Below are 22,958 nucleotides of genomic sequence, written 5' to 3' on the forward strand. Positions count from 1 at the left end.
TATCCATTTCTTTAAAACAAAGGGAGTCTTTTGTATGAGAGGCAGGTATGGGCAGGCCCTAGCCCAAGATCCACAGTGAGTTTGGAGGCCCAGCACTCTCCCGCTGACAGTTACAGCCACAAACAGCTCCTGATAGTGGTCTCCCCATTATTACTGTTATGTCTCGATGGTATGGGAGGCTGGGGTGGGATTTCGGCTGTATTCCAGCTCTGAAGATGAGACTGATTTGCCTTGCACTCAAGAGGAAGAGGGTTAAGCTGCCACAAAGAGGTATATTGTATTAACAGGTCAATAACATTATGTTTACTGTTAGCTGCCAGGTCTGTTTCTGAATGCCTCCTAGCCAACAACAGACCACTATAAAACTGTTCTTAATTATGGTATTAATCCAACAACATGATCTATTGCATCTACCATTGTCTTTAGAAATAGAAATTTGTATATTTTTACAGAAGTGAAATTCCTTGTGTACATTCTAGCATACAGTAACTTCTGTTTCCCGTTATCTCTGCTGTTACAGTATGTCCCATATAGGGTCCTGGCAGTAGTTTTGCCTTATGTACAAGGAATGAAAGAATTGTTATATGAATGTAAAAGATGTAACTAATGGTGAATTTCTTTTGAGAGTCAGTTTTTCAATTTCTGCTAAATGGAAGTAGGCAGTTCACTATTTTACTATTACATTAGAATGGTGATTACTCTGTATGACATGATCGGGGCATTTTCACTATTGGTGTTGTTTCTGATCATTGTGTATCATACTTTGTGCTATGGAATTGTTTATCTGAACCCTGGGACTATCATAGTCATTTTAGTCTTATGTCATATGTAGTGTTGTTGTTGTTGAACGCAGAGCAGAAGACACACTACTAGGCATGTCAGTCTTGGAAGCAGGGGCGTATATTTATAATGGGTGCAGGACATACATGCCTACCCACTCGATTTGGCCGGTAGCCTCCCGAAAATTGGGTGCCGCTCCCGGGCCCGCCGGAAATGCAGGCAAGCCTCCCGGGCCCCTGGGGGGAGGGCCGGTGTCGCGATTTGCGCTGAATCGCGTCATCGTGACTCCGCCCCCTGCTTTACTGTCCTATTAATCTTGGCATTGTGAAGAGGAGGCGGGGCCACGATGACGTGTTCGCTCTGTCACGCCCCATGCCCCACCCCCAATGACGCGACATTTGCTGGTTCACGCCCCCTTTTTGCACGCATGCCGTGTGGAAGCCCGACAGCTCCCTCCAGGAAGGAAATGTCGGCAACCCTGGTACAGGGTGTGCGGCGCACATGGGCCCCTGTGTCCAGAAGGGCCCACACCACACACCTTGCACCCACATTATACTTACCACTTCGGAGTTCCAGGTCGGCGCCGGTGTCAGCGCTGTAAAAAAAGCCTGGAAAATAGCCGCCGCTGCCATTTTCCCGGCGTTCTGCGCATGTGCAGTATGGAAAACACCAGGAAAATGGCTGCCTTGACACTTTTCTGGTGACCTGCGCATGCGCTGTAGACTCTGGGCACAGACTCTACAGCGGCGGCGTTGCACTCAGTGCGCTGCCGGCTGCCGGTGTGAGAGAAGGGGGCTTAGGTCGGAGACTGCACACAGGCCCCCTGCTCTCTTGAAACTGTTTATCGTGCAATCCTATTGGCGAAGTTTTCGCATGTGCAAAAACTCCATAGACCAAAACCCCCGAACTGTTTTCACCATCTCAGAGCAGGTGAAAAAATTAGCAAAATCCCTATTTTTGCTTAAAAATGTGTGGACTCGGTTCAGAATCCTTTGGACACCCCCCTAATGACTAATTAGGCAAAATAAAACTATTTAACTTAATTCCCCCTAATAATGACATGTTATTTTTGGGGTCAAAATGTAAAAAGTGTTTGAAAATGGGTTTAAAGTCCTGGGTCAGGTATTTTGAGGGGCTGTATGGATGGGACAAGTGTTTTTTAGGATTGCAGGTGGCTGCACCAGGTTTGTTTTTAACATTTTTTAAATGTGCACATTAAAGACACAAAAATATACTTGCACCCATTTTAATGTACCCCCAATTTAACTGCAGCAATAATTTTCTCCCCCAAAAATATTGCTTTTTATCATTTTTCCACACTTATACAAAACAAATACACATACAGGTTGAGTCTCCCATATCCAGAATACTTGGGACCAGGGGTATTTTGGATATCGGAATATTCTTTATACTGGAATAATTGCATACCATTACCAAATATCTTGGGAAAGGGACCCAAATCTAAACACAGAATGCATTTATGTTTCATATACACCTTATACACACAGCCTGCAGGCAATTTTATACCATATTTTCAGTAATTCAGGGGCCTATTCATCATAACTTAAAATTCGATGGAGGTAATTAGGTTTAGAACTGGCATGGAGTTCTACCTAATTACAGGAGGAAGTCATCATTCCTCCTCTCCATAACTATCTATTCTGAAAAGTGGTCATTTTTGCGATGACAGCTTTTCGGGAAATAGATAGTTTTCCCTCTCTACACTAACTTACCGCAGCTGTAATCAGTGCTGCGCATGCGCTGTTACATCCATAAAACCAGCGCATGCGCAGCACTGCCTACAGCTGCATCATTAAGCCCCGCCCCCGGGAGACCCGCGATCACAGTGGAAATTCTCACTATTCTTCCCACTTCACTTCAGCGCTCGCGAGCGGGTCTGAATCAGGCCCAGAGTCCTATGTCTATATATAGTGTGCTAAATTTCACTATGATCATGTCCAGTGGCCATGTTAGGCAGGTATAGTGTCCTATATCTGCATTGACTTCAATAAATAACGTTGTGCCCAGTAATCAGGTATTGTTTTTTAGCTACAGTGACCTACAGAATGTTTGCATACAGGTTAATGGAAATGTCTGTGTTCTTGTAGTGTTCTATTTGTATTGTTCTCAAGCCCATTGGCCAGATCATGTTGAGTAGGTGTAATGTCCTATGCATCTCTATGTGCAGAGTGTATTAGAATTGTATTATGGGAATTCCATATGAGAACACTTAAGTATAGTATCCTTAGGGGCACCAAGAGTGGGATGGGAAGGTTACTACCCTGGCCCGGGCTTGCCAAGGGGTCAATGCAGCACTGACTCCACTCAAACGTTAATGTTTTTTCAGGCAGTCGTGGACATGGCCCCGTGCTTGGTTGCACCCTATTTTCTTGTACCAGGGCCAGCAAAAAGTCTTGCGGCCTTCAGTAGCCTTTGTCTGTAAATAGTATAATATAATTATTATGATCATGTCTATTTGCCATGTGATATGAGGGGGTGTAGTCTCTTACAATATCATAGTGTCATAGAATTGTCCTTTACATGCATTCTGTTCTGCACAGCACATTACAGATCCCCCTTCCCACTGCAATGTGTCTTTGTATATTGTGAGTATTTGCACTGTGTGACGGTAGTAAAAGTGACACTATGAATGGCCTCTTTTCTGCTTTGTCTTTGCAGCTGTATTTGGCCAGCGACTGGCAGACACCATACTGTATGAGAAGAAGTTTGGAAGGCATTTGGTTCCTATAATAATTGAAAAGTGTGCAGACTTTATCCTGGAGAGAGGGCTGAATGAGGAAGGGATATTCCGTCTCCCCGGACAGGACAATCTTGTCAAACAGCTGAAAGAAGCCTTTGATGCAGGGGAAAGACCTTCTTTTAGCACGTAACTCAGACCTGCTGTTAATTACTTGTTCAGTCCACTGCAATAGTTATGGGGTCTTCTGTAGGGGTTGGGTATGAAATACCGGAAGTCGCGATGTCTACGATGAAAATGCCAAAAGCAGCATCCCGATGCTCGGTATCCCGACAGGGGTTGCACCCTAACCCTAACTCTCCCCACCCCGCACCCTAACCCCCCCCCGTTAGTGCCTAAATCTAACCGTCCTCCCTTGGTGCCTAAACCTAACCGTCTCCCCAATAGCAACCAATCAGATTCTAGCTATTATCTTCTAGAAGGTGCTATTTAAATGTTAAGTAGAATCTGATTGGTTGCTATGGGCAACATCACTTTTAAAACTCACTTCTAAAAATTCTCACTTTAGTGAATTTACCCCCTATAGTATTAGCGCAAAGATCATTAGTAGTTTCCCCCCCCCCAGTGGAAACTAAGCCTAATGTCCACCCACCCAAAGCCTAACCTTCACCCACCAAAAGCCTAACCCTAACACCGCTGTGGTGCCTAAACCTAACCATCCCCCTCCGCCTGCGGCTAACAGCTAAGATACCCTGGTGTACCTTCGATTGGGATGGCAGCTGCTGAGATTTCGGTGGCGGGATATACTGTATATATAGGTGGGATTTTGATGCCTATCTTTAGTCCTGGGTCGGGCTTTCGACGCCTGGCATCCCGTCTGCTGGCATACTCACTACATCCCCTTCTGTAGAGTATTTATAATGCAATAATGCAGGGGAGATTACAACTTCCAATTGTATGTATATCATCAAACAATATACACTTATAGGGGAATTCAATATGGAGTGAAAGCTCAGTTTTTTGCGTTAATATCGCACCTATGACGTCATTATCACAGGTTTTAGTTTTACACTGTATTCAATTTCAAAGACTTTTCGCAGGTTCGAAAAGTCTTTGAAAAAAAACGGGGATAACTTTTCACCACTGAATAGGTAGCGAAAAAAAGTGCAGAATTGGGGTTTAGGGGTGCAGGCTTAAAAAAAATAGCCTTCACCCCTGGGAATGACATTTTAAAAATAAATGTGTCAACAATAGGGACACCCCAAAAAATTAATGTAAAAATTGGGGTGAAAAAAAAAAATGGGAAAAAAGTGTTTAACAATAGGCAAATAGGTTCAGGGCTATTCTGCAAGGATGCGGCAGGTGTTTTCTAGAATAGATTATTAGTGGCAGGTGCATAGTTGCAGAATTTTTAAAAACTTACTTTAGGGACATAAAAATATGCTAGTACCCATTTTCATGTACCCCAAATTTGATGGGACCACTTAAAAAAACGAAAAAAAATAACCTAAGTGCTCTTCTGCATCACTTCTTCAATGTCGGGAAAAAAACACCTGCTGCGGCTATTTAAATCCCCGACTTTCATTTGCAGGCTAAAACGGGGGTACCCATAGTGATCCACCATGTTTTTACAACTTTAGGGGGGTCCTACAATTTTTTCCAGGAAAATTTCGTAGTTTATCGTAAATCCCACTTCGCCAGGTCCCGTTTTCGTAGATTTTATATTGAATACGGGGATAAAGCGGGCGCGCGCCCGATACTTTATCCCTGAAAAATCTCCGATGTGGAGCGAAAAGTCCAGCACGGACTTTTCGCTCCCATATTGAATACCCCTCTTAGTGGCCTATTCAGAGATTTACGTTAATGCAATGTTTTAAGATCTGCTCATGCGCAGGAGCCGCAGTGCGCATGTGCAGGTCTGGGTCTGCGATGTTGCCCGCAGAGCCCTAAAAGTCACAACATCATGCTGCTGGCATGTGAGGGCTGTGACGGGTAGCGTACCTGACGATTTCAGGGCATCCCGATGCCGGTGGTTGCGTCATTGGCTGCAGCTTCACTGGCTCCAGTAACGTGATTTCCTGAGGGTCACTCCTCTGTCCGATGATCACACAGATGATCCGATGGCTGCGACTTCTGATGTAGCATCGGATCAGAGAAGCTGGCACCGGGGCGTCTCTTTACATAAGATGTCTCCTGTGGCTGTTGCATAATTTTGCACAGTCGCTGTGTACACAAAGGCAGCAGGTGTGTGAGTAGCGTACATCTCCCAAGCCTCCCCTTAAGACATGTATTAGGTCTAAATCCAGAAATATACCTCCTGTAACACAGGCGACTCCAATTGACTCACTAATTAAGTTTCTAATGAGAAACCTCTAGAACTGAGATACTATATACTTCCTATGCTTCCTCTCTGACCAACCTCCATCTTTATCTCTCCCTTTTTTTCCTCAGGGATACAGATGTTCATACGGTTACTTCTTTGTTCAAACTGTACCTGCGGGAGCTGCCGGAACCTGTTGTCCCTTGGTCGCAGTATGAGAACTGTCTCGCGTGTGAGAGTACAATGAGTGTTGATGAGGAGAAGGTAGGTCACACTGAGAGGATAACATCATACAAATGCCTGGGGAAGTCTATTAGTGATCATAATGATATATCTATGGGCATCGCAGAGGCAGATTGGGTCCCCGGGAGCATGGGACAGATCCTGCTGGGCCGGCACACGGCAGTGACCCGCGTTCCCCCTCAGTGACAGTGAGGTTGGTGGAAAACAAGACAGAGAAGGGAAGAGAGACAATCTAGCCGGAAGGTGTCAGAGTGAGAAGGAAAAATAGGGAATTGGTATAAGATACCGCCGGCCGCATCGATTCCCGGCAGCGGCAGCCCGACATCAGCAGAGATCCTGGCAGCGGAAACCCGACAGCGCTGGAAATCTCGATCGTGGATAGGTAAGTATTGTCTAACCTAACCTAACCCCCCTAACCCTCCTTAGGGGTGCCTAACCCTAACCTCCCCCCCAAGTGCCTAACCCTAATCCCCCCTCTAAGTGCCTAACCCTAACCACCCCCTTCCCCGCTGCCTAAACCTAAGTCCCCCGGGGGGGGTGCCTAACCCTAAGTCCCCCCCCGGGGTGCCTAACCATAGCCCTCCCTCCCCCTAGCCTAACCCTAACCCTCCCGGGGGGGTGCCTAACCCTAAGTCCCCCCCGGGAGCCCTAAACCTAACCCTCCCCCCCTGCGGCTGTCCGCTCGCGGCGCCCGGCATCACTACGATCGGGATGCCCTGCGCCGGTCCCCCGGCGTCGGGTAAATGCCGGGCGTCTATATCTAGAAGCCCGGCATTTCACCCTTGCCGGGATATGACAGTCGGGAAGCCGGCTGCCGGTATTTAGGCAGTCGGCTTCCCGATTGCATACCGAAAAATAGATAGAGGTGGAAGTAAAGAGATAAAAATGTCTAGTTACGGCTCTGCACATAACTACCATGGGTGAAGCTGAAGCTGCCGGCCCAATTCTACTGGAGGCTTTGTACAGAGCCAGTGTCCAAAAGGGCCCTGCAGACCCAGTGATAGATCTCAGGAGCAGGAATGAAGGCTCCAGCCATTCAGAATCCACTGCCTGTATGCTGCATAGACACAGCATGCAGCCACTCTGTCACTGTATGGGGTACAGCTCAAACCCATGCTGTGCCCCCCTTCCTCTGCTATGACCTTACATTGGGCCTGATTAAGAGTAGGGAATAGAGTAAGAAATAGAGAGTAACTGTGTACCTGGACATACCATGTTTCAGTGCAAGGGGTGCAAATACATATTTTTTTTTGCATGTGGGGTAAATACTGGCCACTTTTGCATGTAGCCCACAAATGCTGCACAGCTTTATTTTACACTGCAATTTAGATGTCAGTTTGGACACACCCCTCCCAAATCTAACTCTCTCTGCCCATTTTACATCTACCCCACCTGCAGTGCAGCATGATTTTACTAAGGTACACAGTTACTTGCTATGCGGCCTATTCATCATGTTAGTTATTGGGGATCCAAACGGACCCTGATAATTAACATCCTAACTCGCTGCGGCTGCCGGAGCAATTCATCATTGCTCCGGCTTGGTGACAGTTGATGCGATATCAGCTGCCCCTGCGAGCGGCTTCACTGCTCCTGTCGAAGCAGTGATGGGAGTGCGCATGCGTGACCCTCAGGTCACGCATGCGCACAAGAGCCCCAACGTCCGGCGGAAGGACAAGGATCCCTCTTCGCAACCCGGACCTTCTTCCCATAGGGATGGAGCGGGTTGCGATGCCCGAGCAGGAGCATTCGCATTCGTCATCTGATGGCGAATTCTCCCGCAGTCAAGCTCCGAAAATATTGTATTTTTGGAGCTTGATGAATACTGTCCCCATACCAATGTATGGGGACAGCGGGCCATTCCGCAAAGGAAGGTAAGTTGGAGATATCTGTGATACTAGTGTATGGGGACAGCGTGCCATTCCGCAAAGGAAGGTAAGTCGGAGATATCTGTGATACTAGTGTATGGGGACAGGGCCGGCGCTTCCACAAGGCAAGCATAGGCAGCTTCCTAGGGGTGCCGGCCACTAGAGGGCGCCCAGCCCTCCGTTCAAACCCCCCCATTTGCCGGGTGCCCGCTGAGATTGTGTTACCAGCGGGCACCCGGCTTCTTCTCTACCTCCCCCCCCCCCCCGCGGCACCCGGCACCTTACCAACCGCCCCCCCCCCCCCCCTGGCGCCAGCCGGAGGGCGGAGCTCACTCCTGAACTCCGTCTTCCGGGTCCCGCAGTGCACTATGGGAGTCACGTCATGACGTCACTCCCATAGTTCCGAGGAGCGGGCGCCGGGGACGGGTGGCAGCAGGCACTGGAGTGGGGTTTAAGGTAAGTTGTGTTTTTTTTTGTTATGTATGTATGTGAGTGTGTGTGTATGTATGTATGTGTGCGCGCGCGCCGCATTACTGGGGGCATTACTGGGGCCTCACTATTGGGGGCACTACAGGGAGCATTACAGCAGAATGTCAGCAATGTAGGTTGTTTTTTTTTCCTATATAGGCAAATGTGTTATTTTTGTTTTGTCCTGTGGGGGAAAATGTGTTTAATTTTTTCCTGTAGGGGCCAATGTGTTTTATGTTTACCTATGGGGGCCAATGTGTTTTTTCTTGTGCAGTGTTTTTATCTGCGCATATGTTTGTGTTGCACCGTATTTGTGTCCTGATGTTGTTCATATAGAGTTATAGTACAGATGCAGATGCACGCACAAAGAAGTGTATTACAAATGTGTTGGGCATTCTGAGTGGTTACAGGGGGTTAATGGTGGTTGGCTAATCAGACGCAGATGTAACATACTATGGGCGTGTTATTGGAGAGAAAAGGTGGTGTTGCTAAAAATGGTTGCGAGGTGCTGAATGGCTCATATTGGAGGTAGCGATCCCGCGGGGCGCTGCGCCCTGCCCTATTTCTGAAGGGCAGAAAACACCCTGCCCTCCAGCGCGGTGCCCTGCTGAAACAGCCTGTGGGTTCTGGCCTCCACCCACGGGCCGCAGTGTCCCGTGGGTGGGGAAAACGGCAGAGCAGCGGTCACTTCCGGTGAATGGATGACCTAACATAGACCTGGTGCAAGCCTCAATGGTGCAACCAATGGTGGCATCTAAAGACGTTCAGTGTTCAGCACTGCAAATACAATTTTTTTTTTCTAAGGGGCATAGCCACGCCCCCCTGATTAAGCCATGCCCCAGAGAAGTACCCGCGGCCAGCCCAGCTCTCTAGAGTCCTGTGTAGACACTGGAAGTGGGTGTCTTAGTCCTTGCACATTCGGAAGTATGTACACAAGGGAAGGATTTTGTAGCGGCATCAGCATGAAGTCGCATACCCAACTGCAGCAAAAGACGCAAGGAAGGTCGTGACTGCAAACAACTCAGCATTAGACCCTATGAGGATGGAGTATCCTTTAATCCTATACAAACTCCACACCCTCAACAGATCCCACCTCTTAGAGCTGCTTCCAGAAATTTCCTGGGTTGGTTTTCTATCCCAGGGGCCTATTCATTAAACGTAAAAATTCAATGGAGATAATTAGCTTTAGAACTCTCATGGAGTTCTAACTAATTATAGGTGGAATTCATCATTCCACCTCTCCATAAGTATCTATTCCGAAAAGCTGTCATTTTTGCGATGACAGCTTTTCGGGAAATAGATACTTTTCCCTCTCTACACTACCTTATCGTGTCTGGAAACAGTGCTGCGCATGCGCTGTTACATCTGTAAAACCAGCGCATGCGCAGCACTGCCAACAGATGCGGTAAGTTTCGTACACTGAAAATCTGTGATATCTCCTGTGTTAAGTCTGTTCATGAATACCAAAATAACGTTATTTAAGGAAAATGTCCTTAAAAACGTTATTTTAGTGTTGATGAATAGGCCCCCCAATCTGCTGCTCGAGGATACTCATAGAATTTCCTAGAAATGGGGAAAACATTTTTTTTTAATTCACTGGGTATGGCACTCATCCACTTCTTCTGTGCTGACCCAGGTGACTGAAGCTAAATACAGTAATAGGAAATCCAAACAGGCTATGGCATTCTAGGAACTTCCACAATAATGATATAGATGACCTTAAGTATTCCAATGTTTCAGATTCATTTAATATTTTGTCAGGGGTGAAATACACATAAAAATTACTCACCTTAAATACATCACTATGACATCCAGCATGCTCCCAGCAGACTTCACCAAGCGGTGATCTCCATTTCTCATCTATACCGGAAGTATGTCATCTGTGACAGGGAGCTGCATGGTAACTACAGAAACAAAAATAACAACCCACACCGATTAAAATCAGCAGCAGTTGGATTAAAATAAAGATGCTGAATCAAAACTAATCATTGAGTGCCAGATAGGCTACACATACACTGTATAGCCTGAAAGAACGGTTATACTACAAGTGCATGGACATTTTATATATATATATCCCTGAGGAAGTTTTTTCTGTTCCTCTTGTAAAGGCACCACCACTTTAGGAAGGATTTATGCTTATTGGGAGCTACCATTGATTCCAAGAGGAGTTGCAGTCATTGACTTCCTTCCCTGGAAGTCGGGTGACTTGCATTGGACTGACATACTGTTTATTTAATTATGATACAGTACGTGCTTTTATTACATGTTTATAATTATTATTCTGAGAGTTCTTTTTGTTTGTTTGGTGCTGGGCTATGTGCTACAGTAGATCTGAAGACCACAAACAGTGGATGAAAAAGTGCCCCAGTAGAGGACTTTTATTCTGTCACCTGGAGTGGCTACATATACAGACAAGCACAATTCTAAATTTATAAGTACACTTATTATTTATTCAATATCCAAAAATTGATCTTGGTATATACTACACTATAAATGGCTTCTTGTCTTATTTATAATATATGCAGAACAAAAACTGGAAGTATACTCGATATCTGACTTATATACCTTGCCGTATATTAGCAAGCGGAACTGGCTAGGAAAAGTAAGAGCCAGTTGAAATGGCTCATAAGAAAAATAGAAACAAAAAATATAGATACGGTGCCAATAATCATTTTAGAAGGGCTAGATATCGAAGAAAACCATTCAAAGAGAGTTGGACATTAAGACCTCATTGTTTTATAGTGTCCAGTCTGTAGATTTACCGAGCTTCAAGTTGCAATAATGTCTGCCACAATCTCCACCTGACGGTAGCCAAAACCTGTACTTGAGCAGTGTGGTCAGAAGTACAAATATATAAATATTTGCAAATAAAAAACAGCAAGTGCTTCATAATACATGCCCAAGTATGTGGACACCCAAACATCACATTCCCATGCTGCGTGTGCTTGTTGCACATCTAATTTCAAAACCATGGGCATTAACATGGAGTTATGGTCGGTACACACTAGACGATATGTCGGCACCATCGTCTAGTGACATCAACGACATCGCCCATTGGACCTGCATGCAGGTCCGACAGGCGACATGAATGCAGCATAGTCCCCATGGCATGATATCGCTCCCGACATCAGTAAGTGTGTATGCACTTGCCTATGCCGAAACCCCGCTGGGTCCTGTCGCACGACAGGTCGGCTGGGTACACATCGTTCAATGTGTATCCATCTTTAGACCCCTCTGTGCTGTTACAACAGCCTCCACTCTTCTTGAAAGGCTTTCCAATATATTGTGGGTCATGACTGCAGCAATTTGCAGGCATTCAGCCACAAGAGCATTAGTGAGGTTGGGCACTGATGTTCTGCAATAAGGCGCCTGGTTCACGCTCAGCACTCCAAATTATCCGAAAATGTGCAGGCAGCAGGCCAGGCAAGTTCTTCCACACCAAACTCAAGTATTATTTATTATGGACCTTGCTTTATGTGCGGGGCATTGTCATGCGGAAACAGGAAATAACCTTCCTCAAACTGTTACCGCAAAGTTGGCAGCACACAAATCTCTAGAATGTCATTGTATTCTACAGCTCATACTTGCCCACTCTCCTGGAAGTTGTGGGTGACTCCCGAATTTGGGGCAGAGTCTCCTGGCTCCCAGTAAAGTGGGCACATCCCCCGCATTCCGCCAGCTGATTCTGAAGTGGGCTGGTTGCGGGTGTTGAGGACATGACTCCCTATGAATCTCATGTCCCCAGCGTCGAAAAGCTAGTAATACCAACAAACCATCACAGGGGGACATTGTTCCCACACATCCTGTTACTCCTGATGTATACATGTTGGGGCTGATGCATGTATTCGCCCATACAGCCAGCTGTACGCATCTTGTGATGCACCGTATATGCGTGTACTATATGCGCCTGTTTTGCTACAACTCATTATCAAAATTTGATCTTAAAACAATATTTTGTATTTGTTACGGTAAAAAATGTGGAAACCGTTTATTTTTAGTTTGTGTCACTCTCATGTGCAAAATGTCTGTCTGTTATTACCCAGTCTTGTTCTACTGCTACTGTTTGTTACTAATTGTAAAACGCAACATAATATGCTGGCACTATATATAAGTAACTGGTAATGATATAAATAAAATAAAATGTCCATTGCTTTATGTCTATTTCCCGGGCCCTAAACATGTTGCATAAATATTGAACTCTTGGACAATATGTTGTACTGTATGTACACTGGCTATAGCAAAACAAGATGCCTGATAAAGGACACATCACTCACTAAGGGGGCATCCTCAGTTATAAATATATCGCACATTGGCCCTCATTCAGAGCCGCTCGCTAGCGGCCGTACGCTCGTTCCGAGCGATGTTCGCACATCTGCGCATGCGTACGGTTTTTAGTACGCATGCGCGACCCAGTCAGTGCGGCCGAAAATCGTTTGTACGCTATATAGCGAGTGCCTGCTATTTTGAGTGACAGAATGAGGCGTATGTGGGTGGTAACAGGGGAAGGTGCTTGTAAACGGGGGAGTGGAATTCGAATGCAGGCGTGCTTAAAGGTCAAAACGGGCGTTTTAAGGGAGTGCATAATTAATACAGCAGCGTCATTGACCACGTCACTTGTTTTTTTTTAACTCAGAACTGCTCGCAAAATAGTGGTTGAAAAAACCAACCACAAGAATAGCGAGCAGTTCATACGCTGTTCGATGTACTCTATTAATCTAATAAATAGCGGACATGACGTATGGTGCGAGCGGCCAGGGGGCGTTTTTAACAAATAAACGAGCATATGTTTTGCTCGCTCGTTCAGACTTAGAGGTGTGAACAGACTGCAATTTGCGAACGGATCATTTGTATAGCCACCCCTTGTTTTTGAGCGAACGGCTCTGAATCAGGCCCATTGTCTGCTGGAGAATTCTATAGAGCAATAAATAGTTACTGTTTATTGCATATTTGCTATTACAGGGTCACCAAGAACTAATGAAGCAAATCAAGATTTTTCCTAAAGAGAATTACAATCTCCTCAGCTTTATATGCAGGTAATTTCTAGTTTTCACAAATGTAATTACTAATTAGCACTTAATGCAAAAGATGTACTTAGGACCTGATTCAGTGTTCTATGCAAAGCTGATGTTTGTAGATCTGGGCATGTGCAGATCTCCTCCTGCCAGCTCGCTCCCTGTGCCCGGACTGAGCAGCCTGATTACCAGGAGCAGACGTCAGGCTGTGTCCCACAGAACGGGGGCATGCTGAAGCCAGTGGCTGCGTCCTTGTACTGTACTGTATGCAGCTTCACCGTCTTCAGCTATGTGAAAACACCGGCCATCCCGAGTAACCTAAAGGTTACTCAGATGACCGATGTTCAAATGATCCGATGCTGCATCCTTTGGGTCACAGAAGCCGGCAGGAAGCATCTATTAACATAAGAAAACTCCTACGCCATTAGCCTATTATCGCACAGCCGCTGCGTACAAAGTGGCAGCGGCTGTGCAATAGCGTACAACTCTGAATCAGGCCCTTAGTTCCACAGCAGGTTGTGTATAAACACTTGTTAGGTTATACACTAACTTCTATGCAAACACCCATAATACCATGCAGCCACCTTTACAGTTACACCCCTATGATAGGACCAGAAACCGCCATGTAAGTAGCCGGAAACACCCCTTATATTGTATCATTACATTTACATATATCAAAACCTGAACCTTTGCCATATCCCTGACAAAGCAGCATAGGTGCCCACCTTGGGTTCTAGGCGGCTAGAGTTGCCCGAGTCCACCAACTGGTGATAAGAAGTACTCGCTCATTATCCCAGATCTGAGCCCCAGTAAAGGGAGACGGGATAGGCACTGCAGGGTTTCAAACCTTCCCCTGTAATATATGTGTTCTCTTGAGATTTCACTGTCAGTCAGTACAGTATGAGATTCATTCTGCTTTATATATAACTAGCGACCCGCCCCGGCATCGCACAGGAGCAATTTCATCTCACCACAGCCCCCTGCATCTCACCACAGCCCCCTGCATCTCACCACAGCCCCCTGCTTCTTACTCCTAACCCCTGCATCTTACAACAGTCTCCTGCTATTCACTTCTGCCAACTGCATCTTACAACAGTCTTCTGCTTTTCACTCCTGCATTTCACCACAGCTCCTTGCATCTCACCACAGGTCCCTGCTTCTCACTCCTGCCACTGGTTTTTACCACAGCCCTCTGCAACTCACCACAACCCCCTGCTTCTCACTCCTGCCCCCTGCATCTAACAACAGCCTCCTGCTTCTCACTCCTGCCTCCTGCTTCTCACTACTGCCTCCTGCTTCTCACACCTGCATCTCACAACAGCCTCCTGCTTCTCACTCCTGCCTCCTGCTTCTCACTCCTGCCTCCTGCTTCTCACTACTGCCTCCTGCTTCTCACACCTGTATCTCACTACTGCCTCCTGCTTCTCACTCCTGCATCTCACAACAGCCTCCTGCTTCTCACTCCTGCATCTCACAACAGCCTCCTGCTTCTCACTCCTGCCTCCTGCTTCTCACTTCTGCCTCCTGCATCTCACAACTGCCTCCTGCATCTCACAACAGCCTCCTGCTTCTCACTCCTGCCTCCTGCTTCTCACTCCTGCCTCCTGCATCTCACAACAGCCTCCTGCTTCTCACTTCTGCATCTCACAACAGCCTCCTGCTTCTCACTCATGCATCTCTCAACAGCCTCCTGCTACTCACTCCTGCATCCCACAACAGCCTTCTGCTTCTCACTCCTGCATCTCACAACAGCCTCCTGCTTCTCACTCCTGCCTCCTGCTTCTCACTCCTGCCTCCTGCTTCTCACTTCTGCTTCCTGCATCTCACTCCTGCCTCCTGCTTCTTACTCCTGCCTCCTGCATCTCACTCCTGCCTCCTGCTTCTCACTCCTGCCTCCTGCTTCTCACTCCTGCATCTCACAACAGCCTCCTGCTTTTCACTCCTGCATCTCACAACAGCCTCCTGCTTTTCACTCCTGCATCTCACAACAGCCTCCTGCTTTTCACTCCTGCATCTCACAACAGCCTCCTGCTTCTCACTCATGCATCTCACAACAGCCTCCTGCTTCTCACTCCTGCCTCCTGCATCTCACAACAGCCTCCTGCTTCTCACTCCTGCCTCCTGCTTCTCACTCCTGCCTCCTGCTTCTCACTCCTGCCTCCTGCTTCTCACTTCTGCCTCCTGCATCTCACAACAGCCTCCTGCTTCTCACTCCTGCCTCCTGCTTCTCACTTCTGCCTCCTGCTTCTCACTCCTGCCTCCTGCTTCTCACTTCTGCCTCCTGCATCTCACTCCTGCCTCCTGCATCTCACTCCTGCCTCCTGCATCTCACTCCTGCCTCCTGCATCTCACAACAGCCTCCTGCTTCTCACTCCTGCCTCCTGCTTCTCACTTCTGCCTCCTGCATCTCACAACAGCCTCCTGCTTCTCACTCCTCCCTTCTACATTTCACCACAGCATAATTCACCACAGCCCCTTGCATCTCACCACAGGTCCTTGCTTCTCACTCCTGCCACTGGTTTTTACCGCAGCCCTCTGAATCTCACCACAACCCCCTGCTTCTCACTCCTGCCCCCTGCATCTCACAAGTGTTACCACAACCCCACCTTACTAACCATCACTGTTTTTATTCCGATGATAGTGTTTTTACAATTTGATGGTGGCTGTCCGATATTTGCCACCATCGAATAGAAATCATTTGATGGTCTTCGATTGTTTTTTTTTTTTAATTCCTGATAGCTATGGCTCCTTCCTGGCTATTATATAGAGATACTGAGAGGCAATCACAGTGATGAATAGTCCCAGGTTCTCTGGTCAGTAGGCATGTGATGTGAGGAGAGGGGCGTTCAGTCACCACTCCAGTGCAATATTATGGAACCTGCTGGCAATGGCTCTGTTTTTTGACCAAGCAGGTGGTTGTGAAATGTAGCTGGGGTATAGGACTGGCATTCTCGGATCTCAGTGCAATGTGTCTGACAGTGGGAGTCTCTATGCAGTATGGCTGACAATGAGACTTCTGTTCCATATGGTTACATGGTTACCCTATATGGAAGAATGGACAAAGCACACTGCTTGCACAATCATGTACAGGGGCATTGAAGGGTGAGGTGGTGGGAGCCCCAAACAAATTCCCTTTACCTACATTTATCTTACACATCTACTAAATCTTAAACCCCAAATGCCCCGTTATTTTCCTAGCAACTCCTAAATAAATTCCTGTTATCCTTAACCCATCTACCCTGTCCTATGTGTAACCCGACCAAGCCATCCCGACCAAGCCATCTCATGTGTTTTCCTACAAAGATTGTGTCTATAGACTTTCTTCCCTTATACGCTGCCACTATAGCTACACCCCTTTTTTGTTATACACACTCCAGCCTAGGTATATTTTAGTGACCCACCCATATACATCCAACTGTATAGGACATTGCTGTAAGTGATCACGCTGGTCTTTTATGGGGACATTTTTGTTGATTTTTCTCTATGTGTTTTGCTACAGGTTTCTTTATGAAGTCCAGAAAAACTCCAGTGTAAATAAGATGAGCGTAGAGAATCTGGCCATGGTGATCGGAGTCAATCTCCTGAAGCCAAAGACAGAAGAGCCAGTAGCCCTCATGAGAGGTAATCCATCCTTGTTTAGTGTTATCATACGCTAATTATATGGATAAGCATGGAAGGTCATGGACACAGAAGACAAGGATATTTCATTGTAAGTAGGGGAAAAATGCTAAATATTACTAACAAATGCAGAATTGTCCTCATACACCTATCCATTTGCGCTATATGGCAGGAGACACCTGAAGCGACTTAGAGCTCCACAACAGGTAGCGATTCACGTGATTTTGTGCTCTTTCCCGCTTGTTGCGTCTTAATTCCCTAATACTGTACTAAGGAGCTGATTCAGCAAAATGGAGGCATGTCGCCACCGTTGGGGAGGAGTGAAAATGCCAGGATCTCCGTCGGCTGATGGCGATTTCCTGGCCTCTTTTGTGCATCTGCAGCGGCCAGCTTGTGTGACCCTCGGTGGTAGTGGAGATGATACGATGCTGCATCCTTGGACGCAGCTCGGATCAGTAATGCATGCAGGAGGCATGTCGCCTCCTGCTGCATTACCATATGAGGGCTACCGCAGCTGCTACTATGTTAAGCAGCTACGATGGCAAATCTGTCCGTGGCTGAATCAGGCCCTAAGTCACTAATAGCCAACTAAAGACTGTACTTAGGAAAGGGTATTTTTTTGTCCCAAAGGAATTGGTATAAAGTACATTAGCCCAGTGGTTCTCCAACGTACATGAATCACAGCGCCCCAGATTATCAACATTTTTTTTTCACATGCCAAATGTTTCTTACTGAGAAATTCAGCAAAAAGTATTAAATTAAGTAAATTGTACTTACCTGTCATCCTTAGGTTCAGTTGTGTGCTGGTGTTGCACTTGTTGTTTGCCCACACATTTTATGATTGGCAGCCAACAGAACATTGACCATAAAAAATTTGATTTGTTCCTGAACCTAAAAACCCATAGCACTCCCTGCAAGTGCCCCGTGGCACTCAGGGGGTCAATCAGACCCGGTCGTTAGCGCCGATGCGCTCGGTCTGGGTCAATGGCCCCCCGCAGAGCATGCACAAGACGGCGCCGGCGTGCGCATGCGTGAGACCCGCTACGACCGACAGCGCCGGTCGTAGCGGGTCTCGATCCAAAGGGGGCGAGCTGTCGATGTTGATTGACAGCTTGCCCCGTTTGGAAGGTGGGCCGGGGGGTGACAGCCCAAACGGGGGCGTTCCCATGGGAACGCCTACCGTTTGGGGGCGGCCCCACTGACATCACTAGTGATGTCAGTGGAGAGCTTCCGGCTCAGACAGAGCCAGAAGCTCTCCGGGGCTTACGACAAGGGAGACCCTACCCTAGGGTCTCGTCGTAAGCCCCGATGGTCGCGATGGTCTTGACCATCGCGACCATCACCTTAGGCGGTCGTAAGGCTGTGGGTGTTAACCCACAGCCTTACCACCGCAAAGGATGACGTCTTGAAAATTCAAGAGGCCCTCCCCTCATTCAGACCGACCACACGCTCTGTGCGACTGGCTCTGAATGAGGTCCTCAGTTTGGGAACCACTGCAGTAGCAGATTCAGCATAATGATGTGTGGCGGGAGTCCTTTGTACTGTATAGCATGATGTTTAAAGTTCTAAAACAAAAGCGCCTTCTCTGCTTGTCAACATTCTGAATGTCAGTAGTAGGCATACCCATCCCATGGACCTATATTGTGAGGATAATTCTCCCTTCAGCCCATCTATTTGTTACACAAATATGCCAGTGTGTTCAGTGTAGGCATACACAAGTATAAACAATTGGTTTATAGAACATTTGTGCATATGCTTTGAGTATTTGCACATGCAAATAAAACCTTAAAGAAGACATTCACTTTTGCATTATTAATAAAATATCATATCATCTCCACCTGTAGGTGCTCCTCAGATACAGAAGTTGATGACAGTGATGATCAGCCACCATGAGAAATTCTTTCCTAAAACCAACGACCTGCTCATAGAATCCAAGCCCCAGAAGAATGATCCTAAGAAGGTGCAGATTCCACGCAGCTCAGTTGGTTGGGATGCAGCTGAAGAGAGTGTTTCCCCTTCAGGAGACTCACCTAAAGCCCATATGGTAAGATCCTGGTTAAACACAGTGGGCAATGACAGGAAAACAACATGTTCACCTGTATTTCATATTAATTTATAAACCTGAATTGTTTTTTATAGTCCCAGAGACACGGTTCCCGTGGTTCATCCATCTCAGACGACAGTTTGTCTCTTAAAGAAGACGATTGCTCCTTGTCAATGAATAGCCCAGAATCGTGGCAGGTGTACTCAAGAAAACGTACTCAGACTCTCCCCACCACAAATTTTTCTATGTCAAAAAAGCTAGGTGACAACAATCCCAACAGTTTCAAAGAGGAAATATTCAGCAGTGACTTTTGGTCATCACCGAATGGGCAAAAGACAAATTTATCTACTTCCCCTGGACACAAGAGGACACTGTCAGAAGAGATTTCTCAACACCGTAGGTCAACCTACGATAACGTCCCTTGTCCCCAAGGTGACGGTGGGAAAAATACAAGGACTGGCCCAGTTAATGAAAGTACTGTGAGTGATGATGCCAAAAAGCCAGCCGGCCAGCAGAGTCCCAGTTGCCGGAGAAATGGTGTAAACTGCTTGATTACTGATAATCAAGAAGGCAACAATTGTGGCATGTTAGCCAGTGCCCTGGAAGAAATGACAATTCAACAACTTGAGGATCGGATTAATAGGTGACTATACAACATAGCTATTTATATATCAGCCTGAGGATTAGACTTACAATTTTCTTGACCATAAGATTGACTGTATGATTAGACTGTAGAGAACAATGGGGCAAGGACTGATGTCAATGATTTAACATTTTCTACAAAGTGTTACATAAACGATTGAGGGCATATAAATAGAGGTTAGGTAAAATCATCATATAATCTAGGAGCTATAGAGAAGATGAATGTTAAGACCCCATGGAGGGGTTGGGTGTGGGAGAACGACAGTCGGGATGCATTGGCTGTCAAAAGACCGACAGCAGCAACTTGATGCTGAGAATCCCGACAGGGGCTTCGTAATTATCCTAAACCTCCTCCCTTCACCTCCTAACTGTCCCTTCCTGCATCCTAACCCTAACCCTCCCCCCTTAGTGCTTAAATCTAACCCTCCCCTCTTAGTGCCTAACCCTAACCCCCCTGATGGTGGGTAAACCTAACCCCCCTGTCCGCAGCCTAATCCTAACCCTCCTGTGGTGCCTAAACCTAATCCCACCCCCTCGCGGCTAACAGCTAACCCGGACAGCTATACTTACGGCAGCCGGGATTCCGGCATCAGCATCTCAACTGATGTCGGGATTCCGCCCCGGTGTACTGACCGCGGGTCGGAATGCCGAGATTTGTAAGATGACTACATCCCTCATGGAGCACTAGGCAACATGCTGGTTCGGAATTTAGTGATTCCAATCATGGGCTGACCAGTTTGGGGCTAGTTAACATTATAGAAGGGGGACGGCACACTGTGTGTCTTACTGCTATAGTGTTATCACCCCGGTTGGTTCAGCCTTGTGCTGGTTATAGGAAAATAGGGAGAAAACCATTCCCCCCTTTTTTCCTCCCAATACCAGACTAGACTCAGAGGTCCAGGGCTGGTATTGATTTAAGGGGGACCCAACACATTTTTTTCTTAAATTTCACTATTTCTACACTTTTTAAACATAACAAAGCCTGCACAGACCCTAGTGATCTGTTCAGTGCTTGACAACTGTGAAATAAAACACGCCACGGCGAGTTGTCATTTAGAAACCGCCAGGGATTGATGGGGGTTTCAGTTTAGTAAATGCTATCAATTAGACAAAGAAACTGCAGCGGTTTCTTAATGAAACCAAAACGGCAGCTTGGTTATTTAGCCTATTGTCTCATTGATTCTTATGTAGAATGGAGCTTACTAAGAATTGCATTCAATGTCAGCTGGTTTTGAGAAATGTTTGGTGATTGTTTTTTTTTAATTTTCTCCTGTTCATTTTTGGCAGCCTGGAGAAAGAAAACTTTGATGTTTGGAAAAAAGTGTTTACATTAAATGAGGACCTGGAAAAAGAAAGGAACCAGCGGAAGGCACTGGAAATCACATTGCAGAACATGGAACGGTCACGAGATGACGCAGAAAAGAGAAACAAGCACCTGGAGCAGGAAATTCAGGGGTTTGTGAGAGCCATGAGCCAAGCTGGAAACAAACCGTGAGGCAAGTTAGACAGACTCCTTACTTGTGGATTAAGCTGTGGAGCCTGTGTTGGAAAGAGAAAAGGATGAATAACTTGGCATCTTGGACTTGGGGTTGGTTTCGGCTTCCGAAAAGCAAAAGAGATTGTGAAAAAATCTGCAACAAAAATGTTTCTTTCCCCCATGGAGATCTTCTGAGACAAGGACGTCCAATGCAGTGGACTTGACTGTGAACATTAGCACTTTCACGTGGAATGACTGGTCTCATATACAGATGTGTCCTGCTTCATCGTTGCCGCCACTGCGACTTGCCGCGGTACGCATGATGCGAGTTGCGCATCCGTGAATGTGCGCATGCGTCTTCTTTGCTCCCGCGATCCATAGGATAGCAAGGTGTGAATGCTACCGCGGCCTGGTGTACTGTGAGGTATGCGTGTCCGGCAAATCGCATGCCGCTATGCGTGCGCACGTTTTCCGCATCGTTGGCAAAGATGAGTGAGGATCTACATGTAGTCTGCCACCAACCATGACTGCCATAACTTACTTTGTGAATTTCTGTATTTCAATTTTTTTGTTTAAGCAATAAGCCCTTTTACATATGATTAAGGCCTGAGACATTTCTTGGCTAATTGCTGTAACCTACCACTCGTGTGTGTGGCTGTTTATCATGTGAAGGATTTAGCTGTGTTGTACAGCTGTCATGCGCTGCCTGCCATGGCTCACTCAGAGTGAGTCGGAGTGACTATAGGCCCTCATTCAGAGCCGTACGCTCTGAGCAGAGCGCACGCTCTGAATGAGGGCCGGCCTCCATGAAAATGGAGCGTCCTTCTGGACGCTCGTATAGCTGTGGGTCACCACCCACAGGCTATACGAGCGTGCATTTTGATGGCCGCGATGGTCGAGACCATCGCGACCATCGAAACTGCGAGCCGGAGCCTGCGGTTGAGGTTTTCAACCGCAAGCTCCGGAGTGATTTTGGCTCTATCAGAGCCAAAATCACTCCCATTGACATCACTAGTGATGTCAGTGGGCCGGCTTCTGACGGGAGGCGTTCCCGTGGGAACGCCCCCGTCAGGGAGGCACGCCCCCGGCACGCCTACCAAAGGGGGCGTGCTGTCAATCAACTTCGACAGCACGCCCCCTTTGATCAGACACAACGAGCGAAGGACTTTCCTTCGCTTGTCGCGTCTGGCGCATGCGCACGACGGAGCTCCCTCCGTCGTGCGCATGCTCAGTCCATAACATCGACCCACTTGCGAGCGGACAGCCGCTCGCGAGTGGGTCTGAATCAGGCCCATAGTCTGTAAGATAAACTGGGTCTTCCAGGGTCACCAGCAAAACCAATTATTGTATAAAGTACTATATATAAATATATCTCTTATAGAACACAAGCATTTTATACTCTAAATACAATAATCTGCAATATAGCAGGAAATAAACTAACTTTTCAAACATGTTCCCACTTGAGCTTAGAACCCATTTACTGGATTTCCTGGTAATGTGTAAAGGCCAGTGGGCCAGGTTGGGCTAATAATAATAATATGTCACAGATGTATGAGAGACAAAAGATGTATAGAGTGTAAGGTTGTATAATAAATAGTGAGAGAGGTTTAGAGGCTTCTATAAAAGAAAAGAGAGTCACATTTATTTACAAGTACATACCATATAGTTCACACTGGCAAGTTACAGGACACTAAGGGGTAAATTTACTAAGTTCCCGATTTCTATTCGATGTCATCCGAAATCATTCTTGGATGACATCGTCCGTATTCATGTGTTTCATTTTTCGGACAG

At 46.7% G+C, this 22,958-nt stretch overlaps 1 protein-coding gene across 2 annotated transcripts in view; it reads left to right on the forward strand.

Annotated features, from left to right (window-relative positions):
- Positions 1–22,706, forward strand: part of ARHGAP25 (Rho GTPase activating protein 25) — a 133,709-nt gene extending 111,003 nt beyond the window's left edge. For both annotated transcript variants that reach the window (XM_088470871.1, XM_088470872.1), the window contains exons 5-11: positions 3,460–3,667; positions 5,930–6,062; positions 13,334–13,407; positions 16,886–17,007; positions 18,849–19,048; positions 19,144–19,691; positions 20,978–22,706. In XM_088470871.1, the coding sequence (XP_088326997.1) occupies positions 3,460–3,667; positions 5,930–6,062; positions 13,334–13,407; positions 16,886–17,007; positions 18,849–19,048; positions 19,144–19,691; positions 20,978–21,185 (1,493 nt within the window). In that variant the 3' untranslated portion in view covers positions 21,186–22,706. The remainder of the gene's footprint in view (positions 1–3,459; positions 3,668–5,929; positions 6,063–13,333; positions 13,408–16,885; positions 17,008–18,848; positions 19,049–19,143; positions 19,692–20,977) is intronic.
- Positions 22,707–22,958: the final 252 nt, after the last annotated feature.

This window comes from Taudactylus pleione, unplaced genomic scaffold (genome assembly GCF_031769625.1).
Source record: "Taudactylus pleione unplaced genomic scaffold, aTauple2 ptg000105l, whole genome shotgun sequence".
NCBI lineage: Eukaryota > Metazoa > Chordata > Amphibia > Anura > Myobatrachidae > Taudactylus > Taudactylus pleione.